General features: G+C 38.8%; 1 protein-coding gene across 1 annotated transcript in view; it reads left to right on the top strand.

Annotated features, from left to right (window-relative positions):
- OTOG (otogelin) overlaps positions 1 to 24,630 on the top strand; it is a 1,045,291-nt gene that overhangs the window by 66,365 nt on the left and 954,296 nt on the right. The window contains exon 4 of the mRNA XM_085647044.1: positions 15,050 to 15,140. Within this exon, the coding sequence (XP_085503170.1) occupies positions 15,050 to 15,140 (91 nt within the window). The remainder of the gene's footprint in view (positions 1 to 15,049; positions 15,141 to 24,630) is intronic.

Below are 24,630 nucleotides of genomic sequence, written 5' to 3'. Positions count from 1 at the left end.
AATTCTACCATGTTTTAGGGAGTGAACATAAGCACTTTAGAACTGGTTAACAGTGGAAAAAAGCACAGAGTCCTAAGTCAACAAAAAGGAATTCAGCAAAAAAATAGGAGGCAAAATGTTTGGGGGTGACCCCGCAGAGAGGGGCAAGTTCAAAAATTCTAATTAGTAAAGCCAACCCTAACCACTGTGTTATGTTCTGAATCCTGCATTTGTGCTTCTGCAGCCCAAGCACTTTTAAAAAATACCTGCCAGTATGAATAACATGTGAAACCTACACCTTGTAGTCCCTTTGTCTTGTAGAACATTTTCTATACACTGATATTTACACGTATGGTACATTGTCTATGTGTGTTTGATGCAAAGTGCTCCGACATCCCACGCTGGTACGAGAGCCGATATGAAGCAAATTAAATGCATGTGAGAGAAGGGCTATAGAGAGAAGAGACGCACTGTTGGAGGGGGATAGTGAGGGAATTATTGAAGAGCCCCAACAAGGATTGTCGCATCCTGGTGCACTGTAACATCATCATTTACTATGCTTTAAAAGTGAACAGAATTGAACATATAATGAAAAATTTGTTGTAGAATTAACCATTTTGCCTTTGTTTCCCAAATGACCCCCCCAAACCCAAAACCTCCCTTGTTGTGGTCAGACTTGCTCGCTGTTCTTGCTTGCAATGCACTGTATTGGGGCTGGTCTGACAACATTTGCCAGGGCTGCTATGAGTTCCCGGTATGGCCCTCACTAAGAAGCACCAGCTCAAATTAGGCACTGGGGATGCATCTAGCTATCCTTCAGCAGATACTGAGAAAGAGAGCTAGTGAGAGTTGATAAAGATAGGGTACTTTTCTCATTCTTGTTTAGGGGTGTGGGTGTATGAGTGCAGACATTCCTGGAATTGTTCCAGTGAGGTAAGGGCATTGTGAAGAGATGAGGAGGCAGAGTAGAGTTTGGCAGAGGTTTATTGGGAGATACAGAGAGCCGTCCCTGGTATGGCTTAGGCACAGGTGGTAACTGACAATCTCACAACATTGAACATCAGAAGTCTGCCAACACTCTGGATGACATATGTGAGTTCTGACAGTCATCTAATCATATGACATCACCGCACATTGTCAAACTAATCCAGGCATACTTGGGTTCATTATATTAAAACATTTTACTCTTGCATTCTGGTTGAGGGTGGTCTGTTATGGAGGCTGTGCAGATGGTATTCGAAGTAAGTGAGCACAACACTAATCTGTCATCATCTAATCATATGACATCACCACACTTCCCCCCTTTAAATAAAAAAAACCCTAGGGAAACATAAGGAGAACAACTGGAACATGAGGACTAAGAAAGTAACACATTCTTAAACAAGTATTAAGGATTAAACATAGTCTTGTAGATTTCGAGGTCTAGAACAAATTCTAGTTCTTTTCCTGATACCATCCCCTCCTGAAACATTTTGATTGCATTCACTGGTGTTAGGAAAGAATGAAGGATACTTTGCAATACGAGAACTGCTCCACCAGCTACCATTTGACAACTTAACAGCATTCTTTCGTATGTCTATGATTTGTTGTGACTCAAGAAATTTGGAAAACCCTTTCCTCACTGAAACTGGATTTTTGACTCTAACCCAATCTCCAATACATAGTCTGTGAGGATCTTTTCTAGTTGAAGATTCACAAGATTTAGAACAGACTTCACTTGATCTTTTCCATGCAAATTCCCATAGACATTTCATATCACTGCCCTGATGAAAAGATGTTACCATCCAAAAAGGGTACACTTGACAAGACGCTTTCCTGCCCCGCATAAGTTCAAACGGAGAAAAGTTCGTTGCAACATGAGGTGTGGTGCGATATGACCAAACAAGATCTTTAACAGCTTGAAAAACACAAAATGTAGATCTAAAGGCTGCCTGTACACATTCTACCACGTCTCTATTAAACCTTTCTGTTGTGCCATTACTTTGCGGATGATAGAGTGGAGTTCTGGTGTGCTTTATGCCACAGGAACGCAAAAATGAAGTCATTTCATGTGACACAAATTGCACACCATTATCAGTGAGAATTTCTTCTGAATACACTTCCCTTGTGAAGATGGTGTTCAAACAGTTAATGACACTTTTTGAATTTGGTACAGAGATAGGTTCAACTTTGACCCATCTAGATAGATGGTCAATTAGAACTAAGAAATATCTTAAACTAGAAGGAAGAACATGAAATGGACCGAGAAAGTCCATATCGATTTTTTGCCAGGCTCTGCCGGGAGGGAGAACAGGAGATTCAATAGTACCTTCAAGTACTAACACTTTGTCACTAGTGTTACAACGTGAACAATTCTTAACCATACTATCTATTTGAGTGTCCATTCTGGGCCACCAGAAATCATTTCTAACTTTCCTTTTTGTAATAGTTGACCCAAGATGACCAGAATGCGCGGCTAGAATAATTTTCTCACAATAGAGATTAGGAGGAACAAGTTTATCACCCCTAACTATTTTTCCACCTTCTACTGAAAGTTCATCACTAACTTTCCAGAACTTTTGAAGTTCAGGTGACAAACACTTCTCTTTTGGCCACCCTTTCTTTATTAAAGATGCAACCTCCTTGAGGATAGGATCTTTGTCAATTTGTATGATCCAATCTTCCTCTGCAAAAAATAAATTTTCCTGACTGATGAGTGCTACAAAACACTCCTCGACCTCACTTTCCCATTCTTGATCATCCGAATCTGAAATGGGAAGTCTCGATAAACAGTCTGCTCTGCAATTATTTCCTCCAGGAATGTATTCAACAGTAAAGGTATATTCAATAAGTTTCGAGGACAGGCGTGCTATGCGTGCAGTGGTACGTTTGTCATTTTTACCGGAGAGGATGTCTACAAGGGGGCGATGGTCAGTCTTGAGGATAAAAGATCTACCCCATATATAAGGTTTGAATTTTTCTACACGCCAAACACAAGCTAGGAGCTCCTTTTCAATTACAGAGTACTTCCGTTCAACCGGACGGAGAGTTCTGGAGGCAAATCCGACTGTGTATTCCTTCCCATTAGCATATTGTGAGAGAATAGCACCTAGACCATACTCAGAGGCATCAACAGTAATTACTGTTTGATTTCCTTCTATGAACGCTTGTAGAGCAGGCGCTTGAACTATATGATTTTTGATAGATTGAAAACCTTTTTGACATTCGTCAGACCATACATAGTTTGCACCTTTCTTAAGCAGAGCTCTAAAACACTCTGTGGTCTTGGTAAAGTCTTTCATAAACTTTGAATAGAACTCACAAAGACCTAGAAATGACATTAGTTGTTCTTTGTTCTGAGGAGGAGGAGCATCGACTATACTTTTTATAAGACCTGGTCTGGGTTTGATGCCATGTTCAGAGATTACGTGGCCTAGAAACTCAATCTCCCTTACTTTGAAAATGCATTTACTCTTTTGCAAGGTGACACCTCTATTTGTTAACACTTGGTCAATGACAGCATCATGTTCAGCTTCGTTTTGAGTAAAAATGAGAATGTTGTCTTGAAAAACTACTACGTTTAGATTATGTTTGAACATTTCGGTCATTAATCTTTGGAATACGGCTGCTGCCGATGCAAGACCAAAGGGGAGACGACAAAACTGAAAGACACCATCTGGAGTGACAAAAGCTGTGAGATGTCGGGACTGAGGATGTAATTCAACTTGATGGTAAGCAGCTTTAAGATCAAGTTTTGTGAACCAGGAAGAGGACCCTACTCTTGCGATGAGTTCTTCAATACGCGGAAGGGAAAAACCATCGACCCAAATAGCTTCGTTGAGGCTCCTCAAATCAACACACATCCTCAAATCCCCAGATCTCTTTTTTGCCAAAACAATGGGAGAAAGCCAAAGGGTGGACTCAACTTTCTCTATTATGCCTTGCTCACATAAGGATTATAAATGCTTAGAAAGATCACTTCTAATACTTAAAGGGACATTGTGAAGTCTATGTTTAATTGGTATGGTACCTTCTTTGATCTTGATAAAATGTTGAAAATCAGTAATCTTGCCTAGACGATCTTCAAAAATTTTCGCATAGTTATTTTCCCAAGAAGTGACTAATTGGGTGTCTGACGTAGAGCTAATATTCTTAACTAGATTATGATGATCTTGATGATCAATGAAAACCGGATTTGGCAGACCAGGTTTGATGGTAAGACCAAATTCAGCTTGATGTATGAGACCAAGAACATTGATGCCCCGTTTGGCTACGTACACTTTACCATTGATGGTTATATTGAAAACACTGATTTTTGCCCAAAAGTATCCTAGTAAGTCAATTTTGCTACCCTCAAAAGCCACTGTCAGTATGTCAGGAGGTAGTACATTTTTGTTGAACCAAAGCTTGAGGTATTTATCTTGTGATACTATGGTGATGCGTGCACGCGTGTCGACAAGAAGTTGAATATGATTATTATCAATGAAAACTTCAACTTCTGGATCAGGAATATATTGTGTAACACAGTTGTCTGAACAATTCTTAACTACTATGAGATATTCTTGATTAGTGACATCCTCACTGAATTGACTATCAGAGTCATTGAGTACACAATCAGAATCATTGAGTACACATCTTACATTGCCTCTTTTACCTCCCATACAAACATTTGCAAAATGCCCTATTTTCCCACATTTACTGCATTGTTGGTTAATAGCAGGACAATTTTTGAAGGAGGATACATGCATGGATGACCCACATCTATAGCAACTTAATTTATAATTGAATTGTCTGTTAGGTGTAAATGTTTTTCCTCCTCTGTTTGGCGTAAAGTTTCTTCCACCCCTAAGTATGGTGGATCTTCTCGTAGAATTCGAAAAAGAAGCAGGAGGAAAAGAAGGTTTAGAATTGACGGCGTCAGAAATAGTGGAATTTGATAATGCAGATTCAAGTTGCTTTGCATCCTCCATAGATCTTTCAATGCTTTTAGCGATATCTACTGCTTCATCAAGTTCGGGATCTTTGCAGGTGAGTAATTTTTGTTGTACTTTTTTGCAATAACAGCGTGCAACAAGTTGATCCCTTATAAGTTGAGATGTAAAATTATCAAATTCACATTTTGCAGCAAGGACATTTAATGCAGTAATAAAGGTGTTTATGCTTTAATTGGATTTTTGCGCTCTGGTGAAAAAGTTGTATCTATGTACGACGATGTTTTTTGTTTTAGCAAAGTACTTATCCAATTGCATTACTGCTATCTCAAACTCATCAGGATCATGACCCTCAGGTGGTTCAAAGTCGGGTAGATGATCGAAGACGTTTTGACCCTCAACTCCTAGATGGTAGTACATCAAGTTTTTCTTCCTTTCAGGCCTGAATCTCTGTCCATCTATTGCGCCGAGATATGCTTTGAAAGATCTGATCCATAACTTCCATTCAAGTGGAGGTTCTTGTAAAAATGGTGCAGGAGGAGTGACACTCTGCATGTCAGTGAATGTGCTTAGAAAAGGAAGAGAAAGAGAAGGGAAAAGAAAAAGAAAAGAGATAAAGATAATAAATTTAAAAACATTTATGGAGATTTGAGATGTAAAAAAAAGTGAATGAGGCTATGAATGAAAGTGCTGTAATTCTGCTTAAGGATGTTCTTTTTGAATGTAATATACTGATTGTGGAGTATTCCACAAAATGGCAGTATAGGGTTAATTTAAAATGAAATAGATTACACTGTATGTGTCAATGTAAGGATACCTGTACTAGCTCTCTTTATTAACAAAAGTGTAAAGAGGTAGAGACAAAGAAACGAAAAAGAAAGGAAATAAATCCAACGACAATTCTGTGATTAAGAAGAAACTTTGTGCTAAAATTAACTTTTTGTTCAAAAGCTGTGCATATCAGCGAAATTGTAGACATCGACACGCAAACACTATGTGCATTAATATAGTGTAAGTAACTCGTGAAATAAAGGCTGAGCGTGTCAGCGAATTTGTTAATAATATGAATTGACACGCAAAAGCTGTGCGTGTCAGCGTAATACAAAATGACTCCAACGCTCTGGTTTGAAAAGCTGCAGAGATCTTGGAATTTGATATGTAAATGCTGTGCGCGTCAGCACAATGTGAAAGTTGTTACACGAAGATGAAATTGACACGCAAATGCTTTGCGCATCAGTGCAAAACGAGACAAACAGCTCTCGTAGCTTTGACGTTGTACGCTGCGCTCCACCGTATAAGCGTGTGTAGACGTTCAGTGTTGATGCGCAGTACGTCACAGGACTTGAAGGCAGTGGAGGAAGAAAACAATGACGGACCCACGAGCCAGTGAGAGCTGAGTCGTGCGCTTGAAGGCTTTAAGAGCGTGGAGATGGCTCGAGCAAAGCAAAGCGCGAGAGCGTCTCGCAGTTTGGCTCGGTAAGATTCAAGTAAAGTTTATATTTCCTCTGAGTGCGGTGCGAACGCAAATGCGTGTAGCTCTGTGTGATTTCTCCGTGAATAGAAGTGAAGTCTATTTTTCCTCCCAGTGCAATGCGAATGCAAATGCGTATGAGTACACGGAAAATAACGGTGAAAACGCTGTAAAATTCAATGAAGCAGTGTTCTCGGGCTTGAAAGAGTACGGCTCTCTGTGTAAAAACGATCCCAAATGCAAGTGCCTTGATAATTGATAAAAAAAAATACTCACTGTTGACTTGTAGAGAGAAGGTTGATTCCGGTGGGAACAGTAAGAAGAGGAAATCGGAACTCACATTAAAGTAGAAATGCAGTGAATTGAATTGTAGTTCCAAATCCCATCTTCTGTCGCCAGTGAAGAGATGAAGTGGCAGAGTAGAGTTGTTGGCAGAGGTTTATTGGGAGCCGTCCCTGGTATGGCTTAGGCACAGGTGGTAACTGACAATCTCAGAACATTGAACATCAGAAGTCTGCCAACACTCTGTATGACATATGTGACTTCTGACAGTCATCTAATCATATGACATCACCGCACATTGTCAAACTAATCCAGGCATACTTGGGTTCATTATATTAAAACATTTTACTCTTGCATTCTGGTTGAGGGTGGTCTGTTACGGAGGCTGTGCAGATGGTATTCGAAGTAAGTGAGCACAACACGAAGAGAATCAAGTGTGGAGTTGCTTACTTATTTTGCTATGATGTCTTTCAATGATCACCTCCGGCTGTGATGATGAAAACCGTAGATCGAGTATTATGCCTCTTGCATCTATTTTCCAGTTGTTATTTTTTAATTAATAATTCCAATGTTTGAGAGATAGATAGAGTTATTGGCCTGCAGTTTTTAATATTTAAAACAAAAAATAAGATAAAAAAATAAGATGAAACTAAATTGAGCATTCTCAAAATTATACAACTTAAATACAAATAAAATAAAAAGACAAAACGTACCTAAATGGTTTTAGTTTAAGTTTTTATAAAAATGCTCTTCCGTCGTTACCAAGTATGTAGTTTATAAAAAGAAAATAGATGTAAACACCTAAGGAAGATGTGAACACTTTTTTAGCAGAATCATTCAAAATTCAAGAAATTTTTGATTTAGGAGAAAGCTACCAATTTATTTTAAAATCATCCCGTCTTTGGTTGGGCACATCTTCCAAACTGTTCAGGCACCTCTGACTCCCTTTCACTTTCTTCACTCATTTGCAAGAGGCAGACATGTTATGAGACAGTGGCAAACCCTCATGCCAATGTGAATCACACCAGTAGAAGCTCCTCTTAGTTAAATAAACTGTGCATGTGTATAAATTCAAGCGACCATTAGACACCTAAATTAGGCAATTGAACAGTGCATATTATTTAAGTAAAATCTGATAAAGTACAAGGTAAACAGCATTTACATTACAATACATTTTGATGAATTGGCAGTATGAATCCATACCAATTGCTGCTCAAATAACTATATACACGAGCAAGATTGAGCCACAATATTTTCAAATTGTATACAAAAAAAGAAGCTTTTTAAAATTGTAATGTAATATGAAAGTGGGAAAATGCTTTTCAGACGTGGGTTATGATTTCTCTTGAAGTAAAACACTGCCAACTCACTAACAGCCTGACACTAATTCACTTGCAACTGAGGATGTAATGTGTATTGTTTCAGGAGTCTCGGTGCAGTGGACATGGACTTTATGATGACCGATTTAAGTCACTCACTCATTTACTCGCCAAATCACAATTTTTTTTTTTCATATTAAAAGGGCAAGAGAAAATGACATACCAACAACTATGCAATGTCTGTTGTTCGTCTATAAAATCATTTTAATCTGTGAGAAGAGTATCATGAAATAAGTTCTTAGAGTTTCATTCTTTTTTTTTAATTTTACGGTTTGTCTGTGGCAGTTGTTATTTTATTTTAGAGAGTTTTATATAATGCGAACTTGACCCGAATCGGGTATCAGAGCTCTATACATAGCACCAGTTGCACTACATGAGGACACATTCATTTTTGTTAGGCACGGGGAGATTAAGTGATTTGCCCAGAATCACAGGATGTTCTGCGTCATTGCCGAGACTCAAACCCAGTTCCCCATATTCAAGGTCGATCGCCCTATCCGTTAGGCTAACTCCTCACCCCAGTGGTTATGTTAGGATGTCATTTTAATCCCTATCAGAACTTGCAGGAGATGCGCGAGCGCGCGATTCAAAATGGCTTTCCCCCGGTGAGCTCTGTGCTGGAATCGCCCATTTGTGACGATTAAATACTTATTTCCAGTCAGAAATTTACTGGAAATGCTTGCTACTGCGTTCTGAAGCCTCACCTGCTGCTGTGGCTGGTTTTCACAGTATTCTGGACATCGGAGGTGGTGTTTTCTCCTTCCATGCTCTGCTTCAAGGTACAGCCCAGATTTCTTGTCAGGGGGGCGGAGTGATTACTCAGGAAAGGGCCTGGCTTTGGCCTAGCCACTCCCACAACCTGTTTTAGAGGCTGAACCAGCCTTTCTTTTGAAGCATTTTTTCCACAATTTTCTCCTTTTTATTCAGTCTACTTATTTTTGCACCATTGTCTTTCACAATAAGAACATGGATAATAAAATTGTTCAAGCTCCTCATAATAAAAGGAAGCAACACATTTCTCCTCCTCCAATAAAATCTAAAGTGGTGGAATCCAGTGAACCTTCCTTAAATTTCATTCTTGAAGAACTTCAATTACTTCATGCTAACACTAACACTATAGCATCTGAAATTAAACACCTGCGCAAAGATATGGCTAGCATGTTAATGAAAGTTTCAGACAATTCGATTAAAATTCAAGACAACAATGTAAAAATGGATGCTTTTACACCACTTGTTGCAAAAATGTCTCCTCTGTCTGCTCTCCTTCTGGATATGGAAAATCGTAATAGGCAATATAATTTGCGTATTTTTAATTTGCCAGAAGATGTGGAAGGTTCCAATTGCAGACTATATTTGGAGAATTTGTTACCTGGTCTCTTAAACATAAAATTCCCGGAGATATTTGAGTTTGATAAAGCGCATAGGATTTCGTCCCATCGTAATCCTTGCCATACTAATCTAAGACAAATGATTTTTAAGGTTTTACGTCACCATCATTTGGTTTTGATAAGGAAAGCAGCACAAGATATTTCTTCCCTAATGGTCAATGGCAATAATATTTTTATTCACCAAGACTTCGCCAAAGACACTGTTAAGACTCGTAAGGATTTCTCTGAACTTCGCCCTCAGTTCAGAAGTCTTGGTTTTAAATATGGCCTTTTTGACCCTTCAACAATGAGCATTTGGAAAGACAATTTTTCTAAGTCCTTTCAACGTCCAGAGGATTTGAAAGTGTTTCTGGACCAACAATCACAGCATTCTATGGATACACATGATTCTGACACTTGAGCATTGCTTTATTATGTATGTCTGTATTTATCTCGGCTCGTCTGATGCCCAGAAGGTTTAAAATCGTTCCTGGACTAACGTTTGCAGCATTCTATGGTTATGCATAGTTCTGCTACTTAAACGCAGCTTTAAATATGTATTTCTGACTAATTTTATTATAGATTTCTCACTGGGCCCCAACGGTTTGGTCATGCTTGTAAAGCGCGTGTGCGTTTCACTCTTGTTATTAATGTTTATTTGTTGTCGTCTTTTCTATGTTAGTTTGATTATTCTTTTACCTACTCCTTCCTTTTCACCTGTTCTGGAGCTACTATTTTTCATATTCTTTCCTTACTTTCTTTCTCCTCTTCTTGATCTTTTTTTCTTTCTCTTCTATTATGGCTAATGTTCATAATGTTAAAGTAGTCTCATTAAATATTAAAGGTTTACATCATCCTGTTAAGAGTACGATAATTTTAGATTATTTAGGTAGTTGCAAAGCGGATATAGGTCTTATACAGGAAGCTCATATAGATGACAAAATCTTAGATTATATTAAAAAAAAGTGGGTTCATAATATTGTCTCTTCTCCTGCAATTGGCAAAAAAAATGGTGTGGCTATTCTTTTTGCAAAAAAATGACATTGCCAAATTTTGAGTAAATATTTAGATACTGATGGGAGATATGTCATAGTTAAAATTAAAGTTCATGATTCAGTAATGTTTTTACTAAATGTTTATGGTCCTACTGCTGATGATCCTGCTTTTTGGTCTAATCCTACAACTGAAGTTCTAAAGTTGGCCAAAGTTCCTCTCATATTTGGAGGTGATTTTAATATTATATCTGATCCCTTATTAGATAGGTTATCTCTCATTAAATTTCGACCTCCTAAAGTTTTTTTTGCTTTCAAATCATTTATTCAAACCACAAAGCTAGTTGATATTTGGCGACTACACTACCCTACAGAAAAAAGTTTTACATTTTTTCCTAACCCATACAATTCTCATTCTAGGCTTGATTATCTATTAGTTTCCAAGCAACTAATTAACTCTGTGATTACTCCTATTATTGGTAATATTGACATTTCGGATCATGCTTTGATTTCTTTTGTTTTGAATTTAAATTAAACTTTTACAACGCAATCTAGATGGCGAATGAATACTGGTATTGTTCTTAATGAACATAATAAACCTATGCTCTTAAATGCTATTCATGATTATTTCCTTTTTAACCCTGGAGGTTCTACTTCCATGGTCAATAGATGGGACGCTTTTGAAGCTTATATTAGAGGTGTTACTATTTTTCTTATGGCCCATGAAAATAAAACTTTTAATGCAAATATTAAAAATTTAGAAAAGCAAATTGCAACATTTGAGAGACTTTTTATTATTACGTCTAATGATCCTCAATTTAGAGTCAAATTTCAAAAACTTCGATAAGAGTTTAACTCAATCCTTAGCAGAAGAGCTGGCATTCAGATTTCAAATTCTGAAGCCAAATTTGGTTTTAATGCCAACATATCTAGAAAACTTTTAGCTAGTTATTTACGCATTAAAAAAGATAAAACTCAAATAAATTCAATTCATGGCCCTAATGGTAAAATTGCTTTATCCCAAAATGATATTGTTAATGAATTTTTGGATTTTTACGCTACTCTCTATGACAAGCCAAATTTTAATGATGTTTCTTTAATTGATTCTTTTTTTACTAAATGTGGTTTACCCAAGATTTCAAAATCAGATACAATTGGGCTTGATTCATCCATTACTCAAGATGAAATTCTATCAGCCATAAAATCTCTTAGAACAAATAAGTCCCCTGGTCCCTATGGTATTCCTGCTGAGTTTTATAAAGAATTTCAATTACAGCTTACTCCTTTTTTATTTCAACTTTTTACCTTTTTTGGTTCTACTGCAATTACCTCAGGTTATTTTACTGAGGCTTTAATTATTGTACTTCCCAGACCTGATAAGGACCCCACACTTGTTTCAAATTATCATCCTATCTCTTTAGTAAACCAGGATTGTAAATTATATGCCAAAATACTTGCTTCTAGATTATCCCCTGTGTTAGATTCTATTATTAATCCAGATCAATCTTGTTTTATGAAGAATAGATACTCTGCCAACAATAAAAGAACTTTGCTACATGTTATTGAACAAGGTTCTACTTTAACTGTACCATCAGGAATTCTCACATTAGGGGGCCGATTCCGATCCAGGTCTGAATGGCACCGAATGCGAACCGGCCGGAAAAATTATGAGCCGTACACGTGTTTTCCGTCCGACTCGTACAGCTATACGAGCGAGCCAGTACGATGCGAGCTACATGAAATTCACCGACCGAGTTTTTTCGGGGTCCAAACTGCTCCGTACGTCTCGGTCGTAAGCTAACCGTGGCGTGCAATGGATACGATTCACAACCGAGCCAGTACGATGCAGGCGTCGGACAGCCTGTGCGAGCCGGAGTGTCCGGCTCGCAAAAGCTCCTGGAGTCGGTTTTCGGGGGTCCGCGTCGGACGCCCCGACACCCGCAGCTGTACGACTCGCACACAGGGGGAGACCTATGGGTCTCCCCAACACAGGCATGTGCGGTGCGGATGGCACCAACGCGTACCCACTGTAGGGGGCGCACTTGTTCGAGATGTATCCATTCAGTCAATGGGAGCGCATGTACACGTCGTATGACTGGCTCCCATTGACTTCTATGGGAGTCCGACCGAACTGAGTCCGACAGCATACGTGCGCATCGTACTCGCTCGGTCGGACTGTAGGGGTCCTGCTCGGTCGGAAAACATTCTGGATCCGACTCGATCGGAGTGCTTTCCGACCCGGATCGGAATCGGCCCCTAGATGCTGAAAAAGCTTTTGATAAAATTCACTGCTAATTTTTATTCCGTATGTTATTATCATTTAATTTTGGTAACATATTTATCCACATGATTTCTGATTTATACTCTACTCCTACTGCTCGTTTATTTATCAATGGCCAAATTTCAAACCAATTCTCTCTTTTTAGAGGTACAAGACAAGGTTGCCCCCTTTCCCCACTTTTGTTTGGTATCGGTATTGAATCTTTACTTACTTCCATAATAAAATGTGATAAAATTAAAGGAATCAATATTAAGGATGTTATTATTAAAACCTTAGCTTATGCTGATGATGTGCTTTTATTTATTAGTGATCCTATATCCTCATTCCCTTCCCTATTGGAGATTATGTTGTTGTATTTCACAGTTTCTGGATATAAGTTAAATACTAATAAAACCAAATTTCTTCCTTTAAATATTTATTGTACTCCTGATATGATATTCATGAATGAAATTATTTGGCAAAAGGATAAATTGAAATATCTTGTTATTCTGTTCTCTTCATCCATAAAATCAACAATAACGCTGAACTGTGACTTTATCTTAAATTATATTAAAGATAAAATATCCAAATGGTCTTCACTTCACCTTTCATGGTGGGGTAGAATGGACTCTATAAAAATGACTATTGCTCCTAAAATCTTTTACACCCTTGCCATGATTCCTACTCACTTTTCATTAAGTTTTTATAAAGATGTTGACAAACTTCTCTCCAAATTTCTTTGGAATAACAAGTCACCTCGTATTAGTTATACAAAATGTAAAATGCCCAAATGTAATGCAGGTTTTGCATTACCTGACTTTATCATTACCATAAAGCTTTTATTTTAAAACAAAGTTCCCTAAGGTTTAACCATTCCTTTTTGACTAATCCCTCTATTTGGCGTCTTATTGAAAAATCAATAGTAAAAACTTTTCCACTACCCACTTTGTTAACCATGTCTGATAAATCACAATTTTTTCAAAAATATGTTATTTTAAGATCCACTAAACTAATTTTTTAATGATTTAGATTCAATCTTTCAGTCATGATATGTCATTATGGCATAGCCCAGTCAATAGAAATGTTAGTTTCTGGTATTCATGGATTAGTGCTGGTATTTTTTATCTTAAAGATGTCTATTACAATATTGCATTCATATCATTTGAAGCTTTACAAAGAAAATTTAGTTTACCTCCTTCTGACTTTTCCAAATATAATTTTTTTTGTAATTCTATTTTAGATTTACTTCCTCACAATATTCCTTCTAATGTTAAATCTGATTTACCAATTTATATTCAAACTGTTTCCACTTTATCTCATGGTGTTTCTATTTTGTATAAAAAACCATCTATTTCTCTGGGAACCAACATTAATATTATGTTGGTATTTTGGAATAATGAACTTTCAACCTCTTTTTCTACTGATGCATGGAAAGCTATTTGGCTTAATAGTATTTCTGGTTGGTTACCTGTTTCGCTTTATCAAACTAACTCTTATATTTTATACAACTATTTATGGACTCCATTACATTTTATTTCAAGCTAAACTTCTTCCTTCTTCAACTTGTTGGCACTGTAAATTACATCCTGGTTCATTACAACATATGCTTTTTGATTGTCCTTTAGTTTTTAAATTTTGGACTGAAGTTTGGGATATTATAAAAAAAATATTTAATATTCATGATGATATGTCATTCAAAATGTTAATCTGCAAATCTGCTGTTCTCTCGCAAAACATAATGACTTAAAAGGTAAAATATTTAATTTTCTATTATCAGCTGCTTTAAAATCCATTACATCCTGTTGAAAAGATGTTTCACTATTGTCAGTTTATGCTTGGTGGTCATGGGTTATTTTTACCAGAAGAGGAGCTCAGTTATCCTTGACTGGTATTAATCATAATTCTAACTCTTATCACTCTTTTTGGAAACCTGTTGATATATATTTATCTTCTTAATTACATATTTATATCTAGTTATTTATTGCTATTGTAGTAGTCCAATATTCACATTATAGTAGCTCTATTTTATAGATAATGCTATATTTTTATAGCTGTTTCCTTTCCCTCCCCTTTTATTTTTCAATGACTATATATTTACTGTTGTTACCTACTGTAATTTAGTTGATGTTCTTGTTATCTCTATATTGTAATTAGGTATTTTTCTTTCGATAATATTTTTTCTGTATTGTCTTTGTTTATTGCTTATTATGAAAACTCAATAAAATATTTTGAACATAAAGAACTTGCAAATTGGCACGAGGGAGAAATTATACTTTTATCTTTTTAATATATTGTTTTTTAGAAAAATAAATCAAGTGAGTTGTCCTGGTTGTTTGAAGCACATTTTATCCATGCAAGGTACCACCTAATACTGGTTTTACATGGTGTTTTTTTATTGTTTTTCTAAAGGAGTTAAAAACGGTACTCTTTTTTTCGTCACCTGCTCAGAACTATACCCGGGAGAGGAGGAAATTACATAAAGAAAAATGTTTACCATCCGGTAAGATATTTATCGCAGTTTTTGTGTAGTCGTGCAATACTTGCCTTTATATTGACTCCATTTTAAGAAATAGAATAATACAAGTATTTTCTTGTGCATAGTCTTGAGTACGGAGTCCTCAGAATGTAAAGTGCTTATGTATGTATAGAGACTCTTATTAAGTGCTGCAGTGAAATAGCTCATCAATACGCTAATTAGAAATGCACAAAAGTGATACCTTGAAGAGAGGCAGAAAAACTGTAAGTGAAGCCACACTAATATGCATATATTGCACAATATACCACTGATGGCAGAATCTTAAGTGACTGTTACAGACCATCTGGTTATAAGATTGATAACATTTACATACTTATTGAACAAAATCCCAAATTAACTTTTTTATGAAGAACTGTATTACTATCTTTGTATTGAATGATGGCATTCTAGACAGTAATAAAGTAAAAAAGCATTTTGTGCAATTTTTGCTATTCTTATTATTGATTCAACATGGTGGTGAGAAGGTTTGGATTTCTGTGGATATTTCCTCTGGATGCTATGTTGTTAAATTAATCAAGATGTGTATTGTCATGTTGTAGGCATCCCACTGACTGCTTTGGTGCAAGAACAGGCAGAGGGTATGAGTCATTATCACTCCTATCATGAGACTAGTAGTCAAGCAAAGGGATCATTTTGAATCCTTAAAAAAAGTGTCTGTTCACCCAGTTACCACACATTTCCCAGATAATTCCTCTTTGGGCACATTTACTATAATGCCATATTGGTTCTCACAAGATTTTATATAAGTTCCCCCACCTGTACATTATAAGAAGATTGCAAGTCAGCTAGTGCAAGTCAGCTAGGAGTTCCATAACTATACAGAGGAACGAGGCTGAACGCCGAGTTCCTATGAGAGCTACCAAGTAAATGCTTTTTGGGTGGCCTTGAAGTCTGAATCAACTCCCTTGATCTTTCTGGCACTTCTTTGTTTTGTGACACTTGGCCTTATCCAATTGGCGCAGAATCCTACACATTTGCCTGGTTATTTTATCAACCCTATAGTCAATTGCTTTAATCGGATCATTGTATCTGACCCAATTTCAATGGCCGTGACAGATCATCATAGGAACTACTTTTTACCATTTCTTTTTTAATTCTGCCATTTCTTTTTCAGGCTCCTACATATTGTCTATGATTATAGATTCTCGTTCTAAATCATTGCTCATGACTTGTTTACAACTGTTACTATTACCTCTTTCCTTTTAGGAAATGGTATAAATGTTAGTGTCAACAAGTACTACTCCTGCCTTAGAGCCTCTTGCTTTCCTCAAACCGCTTTGTTCCGAACAAACTCATCCTTCAGCATTTTGGTAAACTGCTGACAACCAAGTGTCATTGTGAAACCTGAGCATGAAATTGCCTTTCCAGCTTCTAAAACTCTTATAAAGGTATTACCTTCAGGACATGCTGAACATTAAATAATGCAAGAAATGTATTATGCCAACTCTCTCACTAATTCAGCAGCCACCTAACATTGCTCAGGAACTTATTAGTTTTTCATGTAGCAGGTCCACCAGTCAGCCTTCTGCCAACCCCTGTCAGTCTAGCTCAATTTTCTTAAAATTAAAAAATAGCTAACATTCTCCTCACCTATGATTCTGTTACCAAGTAGAGAAGTGTCCCATTTTGAATTCCCATAATGGATCAACTAATGTATTGAAATGCTTCCCTCATACATCAGTCATCACTACATTCTTTCTTTGTACCATTAAATCTGGCTCCCATTTGGATCCATGTCACTCTCTTATTTATTTAGAAGTTTTATATAGCGCTAGCCTGACCGGAGGGTATCGGAGCGCTTCACATTAGTTACAAAGCAAAACAAAACAGAGCAAAACATAATACAATTAAGCGAGGCATTTTGAATAAGAATATAAAAAATGTCAATGATGAAGAGTTCCATTTCAGGGTCTTGTTGACACAGCATCAGAGAGGAGTGAGGGGTCAACTTCAGCACTCCGACTTCTCCTATCTGTTCGCTAGGGATCGATCGAGGAATAGGATTTTGAGCTGACTTTTGAATTTAGCGAAGGAGGGGATAGTTCTGATGTGGGGGGGAATGGAGTTCCAGATTTTGGGCGCATTTCCAGCGAAGGACCTGGCCGCGGTTTTTTGTTTTCGTAATTTCAGCGGGATGAGTAGTAGGGCGTTAGAGCTCCTGAGGTTCTGACCTGCTTTTTTGAGTTTGGCAGCCAGATATTCGGGTTTGCCGGTGTGTAGGGCTTTGTGAGTGAGGCAGGCTGTTCTGAAGTTCGCCTACCTTTCTATCGGTAGCCACTTGAGTTCTTTGAGTGCAGGAGAGATGTGATCAAATTTCTTTATTCCGGTGACCATTCTGGCAGCCGCGTTGAGAGTTGTTTTCAGAGGCGCAAGATGTGTTTTAGCTATTCCCGAGAGGACTGCGTTTCCATAGTCCAATCTTGACAGCACCAATGATTGGGTGACTTGTTTGAGATCTTTGGGCGGAATGAAAGGTTTTATTTTATTTAGTAGCTTCAGGTTGAGGAAGGCGCTTTTAGCCGAGATCTTAATGTGTTTGGTCATGTCCAGTTTTGAGTCTAGCGTGATGTCTAATGATTTAACAGAGTCGGCCAGGGTGAGGTTCCCATTGAGTGCATCAATAGCTTTTAACCACTCGACCATTTGTGGGTTCTCTTCTTTGTTCGATATGAGGAGTAGTTCGGTTTTGTCCGGATTCAGTTTTAAGTGGTTACTTGACAGCCACAGTTGCACTTCCCACAGTTTGTCATTGAGTCTTTGAATGTCTTTAGCAGAGGAGATTTCAACTAAATTTGAGTATCGTTGGCATATAGGTGGAATGTTAGCTTTTCTGAATAGGGTGGTGAGGGGTTCCATGTAAATGTTGAAGAGTTGAGGGGAGAGCACTGACCCTTGGGGGACTCCCCTATTGACTGAGTGAAGATCGGACTCAAAGCTTTTGATTTTGATTCTCTGGGAGCAGTTGTGTAGGAATGAGGAGAACCATATGAGGACCACCTCGTCTAGACCGGCCCTTTCTTCCAGAGCCTTGAGGAGAAGTATGTGATCAACTGTGTCGAATGCTGCCGATAGGTCTAGGAGAATGAGGAGGCAACATTGGTCTGAGTCAAGTGATTTGTGGAAATCATCGATTATGTTGAGGATCGCGGTTTCTGTGCTGCAGCCTTTCCTGAAGCCAGACTGATGGGAGTCAAGGATGTTGATATTGTCCAAGTGTTGAGTTAATTGTTGGAGTACACATCTTTCTAGGATTTTGTAAAGAAGAGCAAGGTTGGAGACGGGTCGGAAGTTCTTCAAATCGGTTGTGTCCAGGCCAGGTTTTTTCAGCAATGGGATGACTTGTCCCACTTTGAGGCAATCTGGAACGATTCCGCTTTTTAGGGAGCTGTTTATCATCTTGCACCAGAGTGGGGCTACGGAGAGTTTTAGCTTTTTGATGAGTTGCGCGGGTAGAGGGTCTAGGACGTGAGATGAAGGTTTGGAGGTGGAGATCAGTTTGACTATCTCTTCTTCTGGGATGGGATGGAAGAGTGACCAGGGTTTAGTGAGGGGTAAGGGAGCGCTACCAATCAACCCAGATGGGCTGCTATTGGAAAGGGGGGCGCTATTGGTGACCAGTGAGCGCTCGATCTTGGAGATCTTATCATTGAAGAAGTTGGCGAAGTTGTTGCACAGTTCTTTGGATGCCTGCCCTAGGGACGTATCGGGTTTGGAGGTTTGTTGTCTGATGATATTAAAGAGCTCATTGGTTCTGTTTTTTGCTCTATCCAGTGCGGAGCGGAAAAACGTGGATTTTTTGTTCTTGATATGACTGTTGTACTTCTTCCGGACTTTTCTGAGTTGATAGCAATGGATGGTAGTAGGATCGTTCCTCCAGCGTCTTTCTGTGGCTCTTAATTGTCTCCTTTCCTCATTGATGTCTGAGTCGAACCTTGATCTGGATGGAATAGCTCGATTTTTTTTTTTATTTCAGGGGTGCTAGTTGGTCAAGCAAGATTGCCATATTCGAGTTATAGAGCGAGGTGAGATCGGTTGTGGAGAGGAGGTCATTGCCGCTGGGCAGGAGCAAATTTAGCCTTTCTTCCATGACGTCAAGGGGAATCTGGGTGACATTTCTGGACCATTTGAGAGGGTCTTGTACAGGTGGCCGGGATAGTACTCTTTTGTTGATGTGGAATAAGATCGTGTGATGATCTGGCCAGTCCACTGGTAGAATGTTGTCGATCGTAATTGCATCTCGATGGGCGATGATGGCATCCAAGGTTGCTCCTTTATTGTGAGTTTCTTCTGAGCAGTGTTGGGATAGATTATTGTCACAGAGGAGTTGTTTAGAGTTTGAATTAGCTTGTTGTTGGTTTCGTTCCAGCGTAGGTTAAAATCACCCAGGATTAGGTTGTTAGTGTCTTTGAGTGCACAATGGGCAATCAGGTCGGATAAGTGTTCCCCAAATGTGGGGGTGGTGCCTGGTGGGTGATAGAGAAGGTGACAGACTAATGTTATATTATCCTTAGTCTTGATGTTGACAGAAAGACATTCAAAGGAGCTATACTTGCAGGTGTCCATTTCAACGATGTCGATGTCGTCCTTGTGGATGATAGCTACACCTCCACCTCGTTGATCTTTTCTATCTTTGTTGATGATGGTAAAACCTGGGGGCACAAGCATATCCTAGCATGGTGGAGAGATCTCATTTAACCACGTCTCCGTGATGAACGTAATGTCTGAGTCCTGAGAGAGGATGGCCTATGCTAATTCGATTGCATGCTTGGGGGCTGATCTACAGTTAATGAGCATGCAGTTAATGGAGAGCATTTTGCTAGGATACTTTCCAGATGGGGCCCTAGGTATGGTGGAGAGGGAGGGCGGGGGTCTTGTAATTTTAGTGTGGGGGTAGTCTCTTCTGAAGCCTGTGATCACTTGAATTTTGGATTTAGGGGAGGCTGTGGGAGGAGAGTCGTACGTGGAGGCTGGATCCGCTGCTTCTTCAGCGGACATTGCTGCTTTGGTTCTAGAAGGTCTTTGGGCCCGATTCACAGAACTAACTTAAGATAAAATCCTAAACTTACTACTTTTGGTATTCACAGAAGTTAGGATTTTGTCTTAAGTTTGTCTTAAGGCAAACTTAACACAGACTTCAGACAGACTTAAGACAGACTTAAGACAGACTTAAGACAAACTTAAGACAGACTTAAGACAGACTTAAGTTAGGATTGTGTCTTAAGTCTGTCTTAAGTCTGTCTTAAGTTTGTCTTAAGTCTGTCTTAAGTCCGTCTTAAGTCTGTCTTAAGTTTGTCTTAAGACAAACTTAAGACAAAATCCTAACTTCTGTGATTACCAAAAGTAGTAAGTTTAGGATTTTGTCTTAAGTTAGTTCTGTGTATCGGCCCATTTGTGTCTGGATCTCAACATCCTTACTTTTGATTCTTTTGATTTTTGTGTGACTCTGTGACGAGATCTCTGCATTGATTGTAGAGGGTCTATGTGGCCGGGTCACGTGGGCGGATGAGGGCCCGATAGGGTATTTTAGAAGGTTAGAGTTGGTCGTTAGGGAGCCTTGGGCCGGGATTGTCGGGGCTTTCGGGCCTTGTCAAGGTTGGTTAGGATTTCATTGAAGCCTCTGAATATTATTTCTAACTGACTTTCTAATAAGGCCAGACGGTGCGCCATGCTTTCCGGGGCAGGGGGCATGCAGTCTTGGGTAGGGACATCTCGTGGAGTGGGGGGCAAGGCCGTATTGTGAAGTCTATTGCTATTTGTGTCAGCCATGCTGCCTCTGTTTGCAACCCTCGGTAGGGGGTGCAAAGGGTCGAGTCGTGAGGTCTTCCTCATGGTTTCTGCAGGAGTGGAATGGAGGTCAGTGGACCGTGCCCGTGGGGCGGTGGTGTGATGTTGAAAATGGGGGCGGTGGGGTCTGATCTTCCTCGGATAGTTGGAGGTCGCGATTCATGGGGACGGAGGAGTGGGTGGAGGCTCGAGGGGGGAGGCTGAAGGATCTCACCAAGGGTGTAGGAATCGATGTTTGCTTTGCCTGGTGGGGCAGGTTGATCCGGGAAGGGAGTTGAGGCGGGGTAGGACGAATTGAGTGTAAGTGGGCGGAACAAAGTGCAAGGAAGAGGGAGTCGAAGGCATCTAGGTTCTTATTGTTAGCCTATATCAAAACTGTGCCATTTGAATAAATGGTCACAGATGTGTTCCTGTTCCTATTCGACTGGTTAGGGAGAGAGGTCGTCAGTTTACAGCTATGTGTGGTGGTAGTCGTTTTGGAGATGTGAAGTTGCATTCTTAATGTTGTGTTCCAGTTCTCAGGTCAATCCGTGTGGAAGATGTGATCTATCTTTATCTGCCCTTTGGAGGTGCAGTGGTATGTGTCCGCAAATAGTGTTTCTGGATGCTGTCTGATTAGTCTATGTTTGAAGTTTCTTCTCGCTTTTGGGGAGAGGTTAGGGGGGAAGCTAATTGCGAAGGAGTTCAAGCCGTGGGGTTTCAGGTGGATCTGCATGGTTGGGTTGACAGAAATTGGAGTGCCCGGTTCCATTGTTGCGTTTCTTTGAAGAGGGGGCGGTGCTTCTGGTAGGGGTAGTTAGGAGTCCTAACTTTACTACTCCTAAACTGAGAAAAATCCTAACTTTAAGACTTTCTGTATTCGCAGAAGGCATTTAGGAGTCCTAAAGTTAGGAGTCCTAACTTTACTACTCCTAAATTGAGAAAAATCCTAACTTTAAGACTTTCGGTATTCACAGAAGGCATTTAGGAGTCCCAAAGTTAGGACTCCTAACTTCTGTGAATACCGAAATGAGTAAGTGCCTGCTGTGAATACCAAAATGAGTAAGTGCCTTCTGTGAATACCAAAATGGTAGTAAGTTTAGGATTTTGTCTTAAGTTAGTTCTATGAATCGGGCCCAATCTGTGCCTTTGGGGGCAGGTAGTTTTGATTCATTGGTTTGAACGTTGACCAGCTGTCTTCCCAGTAATCCTCTGTGATGGCAAACAAAAACACATCAGGACTGAAAAAAAGCAGCATTAGCCGTAATGTATTCATAAGCATTCACCATTCATGATATCCAGTTAGAACAACTAGCGAAGCTCTCTAGAGATAGACCCAGGAGAAATCAATACTTTTGCACACTTGAAATGTCAACATACATACAGGATGGGGCTATGCAGCCCTTTTCAGTAACTGATATGGAATGTCCATGCTAGTTTGCCTCCCAGTCCCTAGGTATGACTAGCTAGACCAGTTAGAAGATACTTTACTGACATTATTGCTCGTGTTACTTCGATTGTTTTGCCACTGCCCTCTTCTACATCAGGGCCTTTAACTTAACCGTGCAGAATGCAAAAACGTGTAAAAAATGCAAAGTAGGGATTCAGCCCAAGCTTGTTTCTAACTGAAATTGTGCCTGTAAAGCAATGGATAAGTTCCGAAAGTTTTCCTATCTGGGAAATGAATATCTGTCATTGACAAGTTAATTACTTGTCTCTCCACAACCATTAGTTCAAATGTAAACTTTTTTTCTGCAGATGAAAACAATGATCCTTATCTTAACTGCTTTATCCGTGAACAGCCTTTTTAAAACATGAAATGAAGATGAGGTCTGTGTAATGTAGAAATCCTTTTATTTTGAGTTAATCCAGTTACCAAAATATGCAGTAATAGGAGAATGGAAAAAATCTCGCTCGTTTGCCACTGAATTTCACTCCAGAAAAGGACATCAATGTCAAACATACATTCCTTTAAAAATAATAGTTAAAAAATGGAGTAGTGAGTGCACACACATTTTAACAAAGTCCCTTAATTACATGTCACAGTTATTCGTGAGCACACCTTATCCTCTCGGTTAGGTAAGTTTAAGATTGATTCATATAAAAGTAGTGTCTATAGTCCGCTGAGGCGATTGATTGTACATATTTACATATGTTTTTACTATTATAAAAATATGTGGTACTACTGCATTGCAAACATGATAATACTACATTCGTAATGCAATAATTCCATATCCTAAAATGGAAATGTAATGCATGTTAGCGCCAGCAAAAGCTAGTGCCGATGCCACAACACCACATAGAGTTAAAGTGGCTAAAGTTGTAGAAACATTGTACATTTTATATTACGTTTCTGGTGATACATATGGAAAAGTAAAGCTTTCTGTGTTCCTGTATTTATTCCGTACTGTTTTACTTATTAATTGCAGCTATAAACATATCATCGAAAATATGAAATTTACTGTTACAAAAGTTGCCATATGCTTGCAAAGCTTCCCGGCCCTACCTGTCTTTTGAACGACCAAAATATTTCAATTTTAGGAATGCAAACCTATTGCTAGTGCCCTTTGCAGAAAAACACAACACACTTTTAAAAAAAAATTATAATGATTTCAACACACTTTTAAAAAAAAATTATAATGATTTCAATAAATTGTCAAAGTACGTAAATTGGCTGCAAATGCATATCGAACATTTCTTTACTAAGTTAAAATATAAACTCTTTGAGGCTGTTCAGGTTTAAGTTCAAGTTTGCAAAAGAAAAAAGAACTCAAAAAAGACCTTGACACTGGAGTTACAAAACTTAGCATACACAGCTGAAGCAGCATTGTATGAGACTGTGAAACATTATGCAGTTTTACAAGCATTCCTTATTTGTTTGTTCGTCTTTTTTGAGATATAAAAGTAAATAAATTAGTTGTTTCATAGATTCTTTCTTGTGGAATTATAAGCGCTCATCTATTTTTAATTAAATATCCCTACAGTGGTCCAAAAAATATTGTTCCTGAAACATAGGAAACAAAACATATATACATTGTACACAATATTTTGCTTATAGAATATAACTAAAGTCGGGATACATATAGGTGACTCATGATTATGTAAAATGTGATGATTTTTTTGCACGCCCCCTGCATGATTCCGAATGGAACATGGCGCTAGAGTCCCCACCAAGCATTTCTCGCAAAGAGTGACTTACAAACATGCAATCTATGGTGTTACATAGGGCTCACCTTACATCGTCAAGATTGAATCACATATTTCCAGCGGCACATCTGACATGCCCTAAATGTTAGTCTCCTGCAGCTGACCTTCAACATATGCTGTGAACATGCCCCACCCTAGCTCCCTACTGGCGTGCAGTGCATGATGCCCTAAGAACATCATCAAGCTTACAATATTGAACACATGGGAAGCAAACAATCTGGGAAATTTTAAGAGGAGAAAGCAACATAAAGTGTAAGTTTGTTTCGCGAACTTGGCCCTTCTACTGACCAGGCGCACCCTCACCTTGCACTGGAGAGCTACACAACTCCCACCAATCTCACACTGGCACAAAGCGCTTCTTTCCTGGGTAGAGGCTGAGACTAATGCCCTCCATTATGAAGACGCCCATTGTCTACGTAAACAGCCCATAGTGGCGGCCTGGGACACCATGCTTACCCAAGTTTCAAGTTTATTTAAACAATTG

This window comes from Triturus cristatus, chromosome 3_2 (assembly GCF_964204655.1).
Source record: "Triturus cristatus chromosome 3_2, aTriCri1.1, whole genome shotgun sequence".
NCBI classification, from domain to species: domain Eukaryota; kingdom Metazoa; phylum Chordata; class Amphibia; order Caudata; family Salamandridae; genus Triturus; species Triturus cristatus.
The sequence above is the reverse complement of the archived record's forward strand: the minus strand, read 5'-3'. Positions and strand labels throughout refer to the sequence as shown.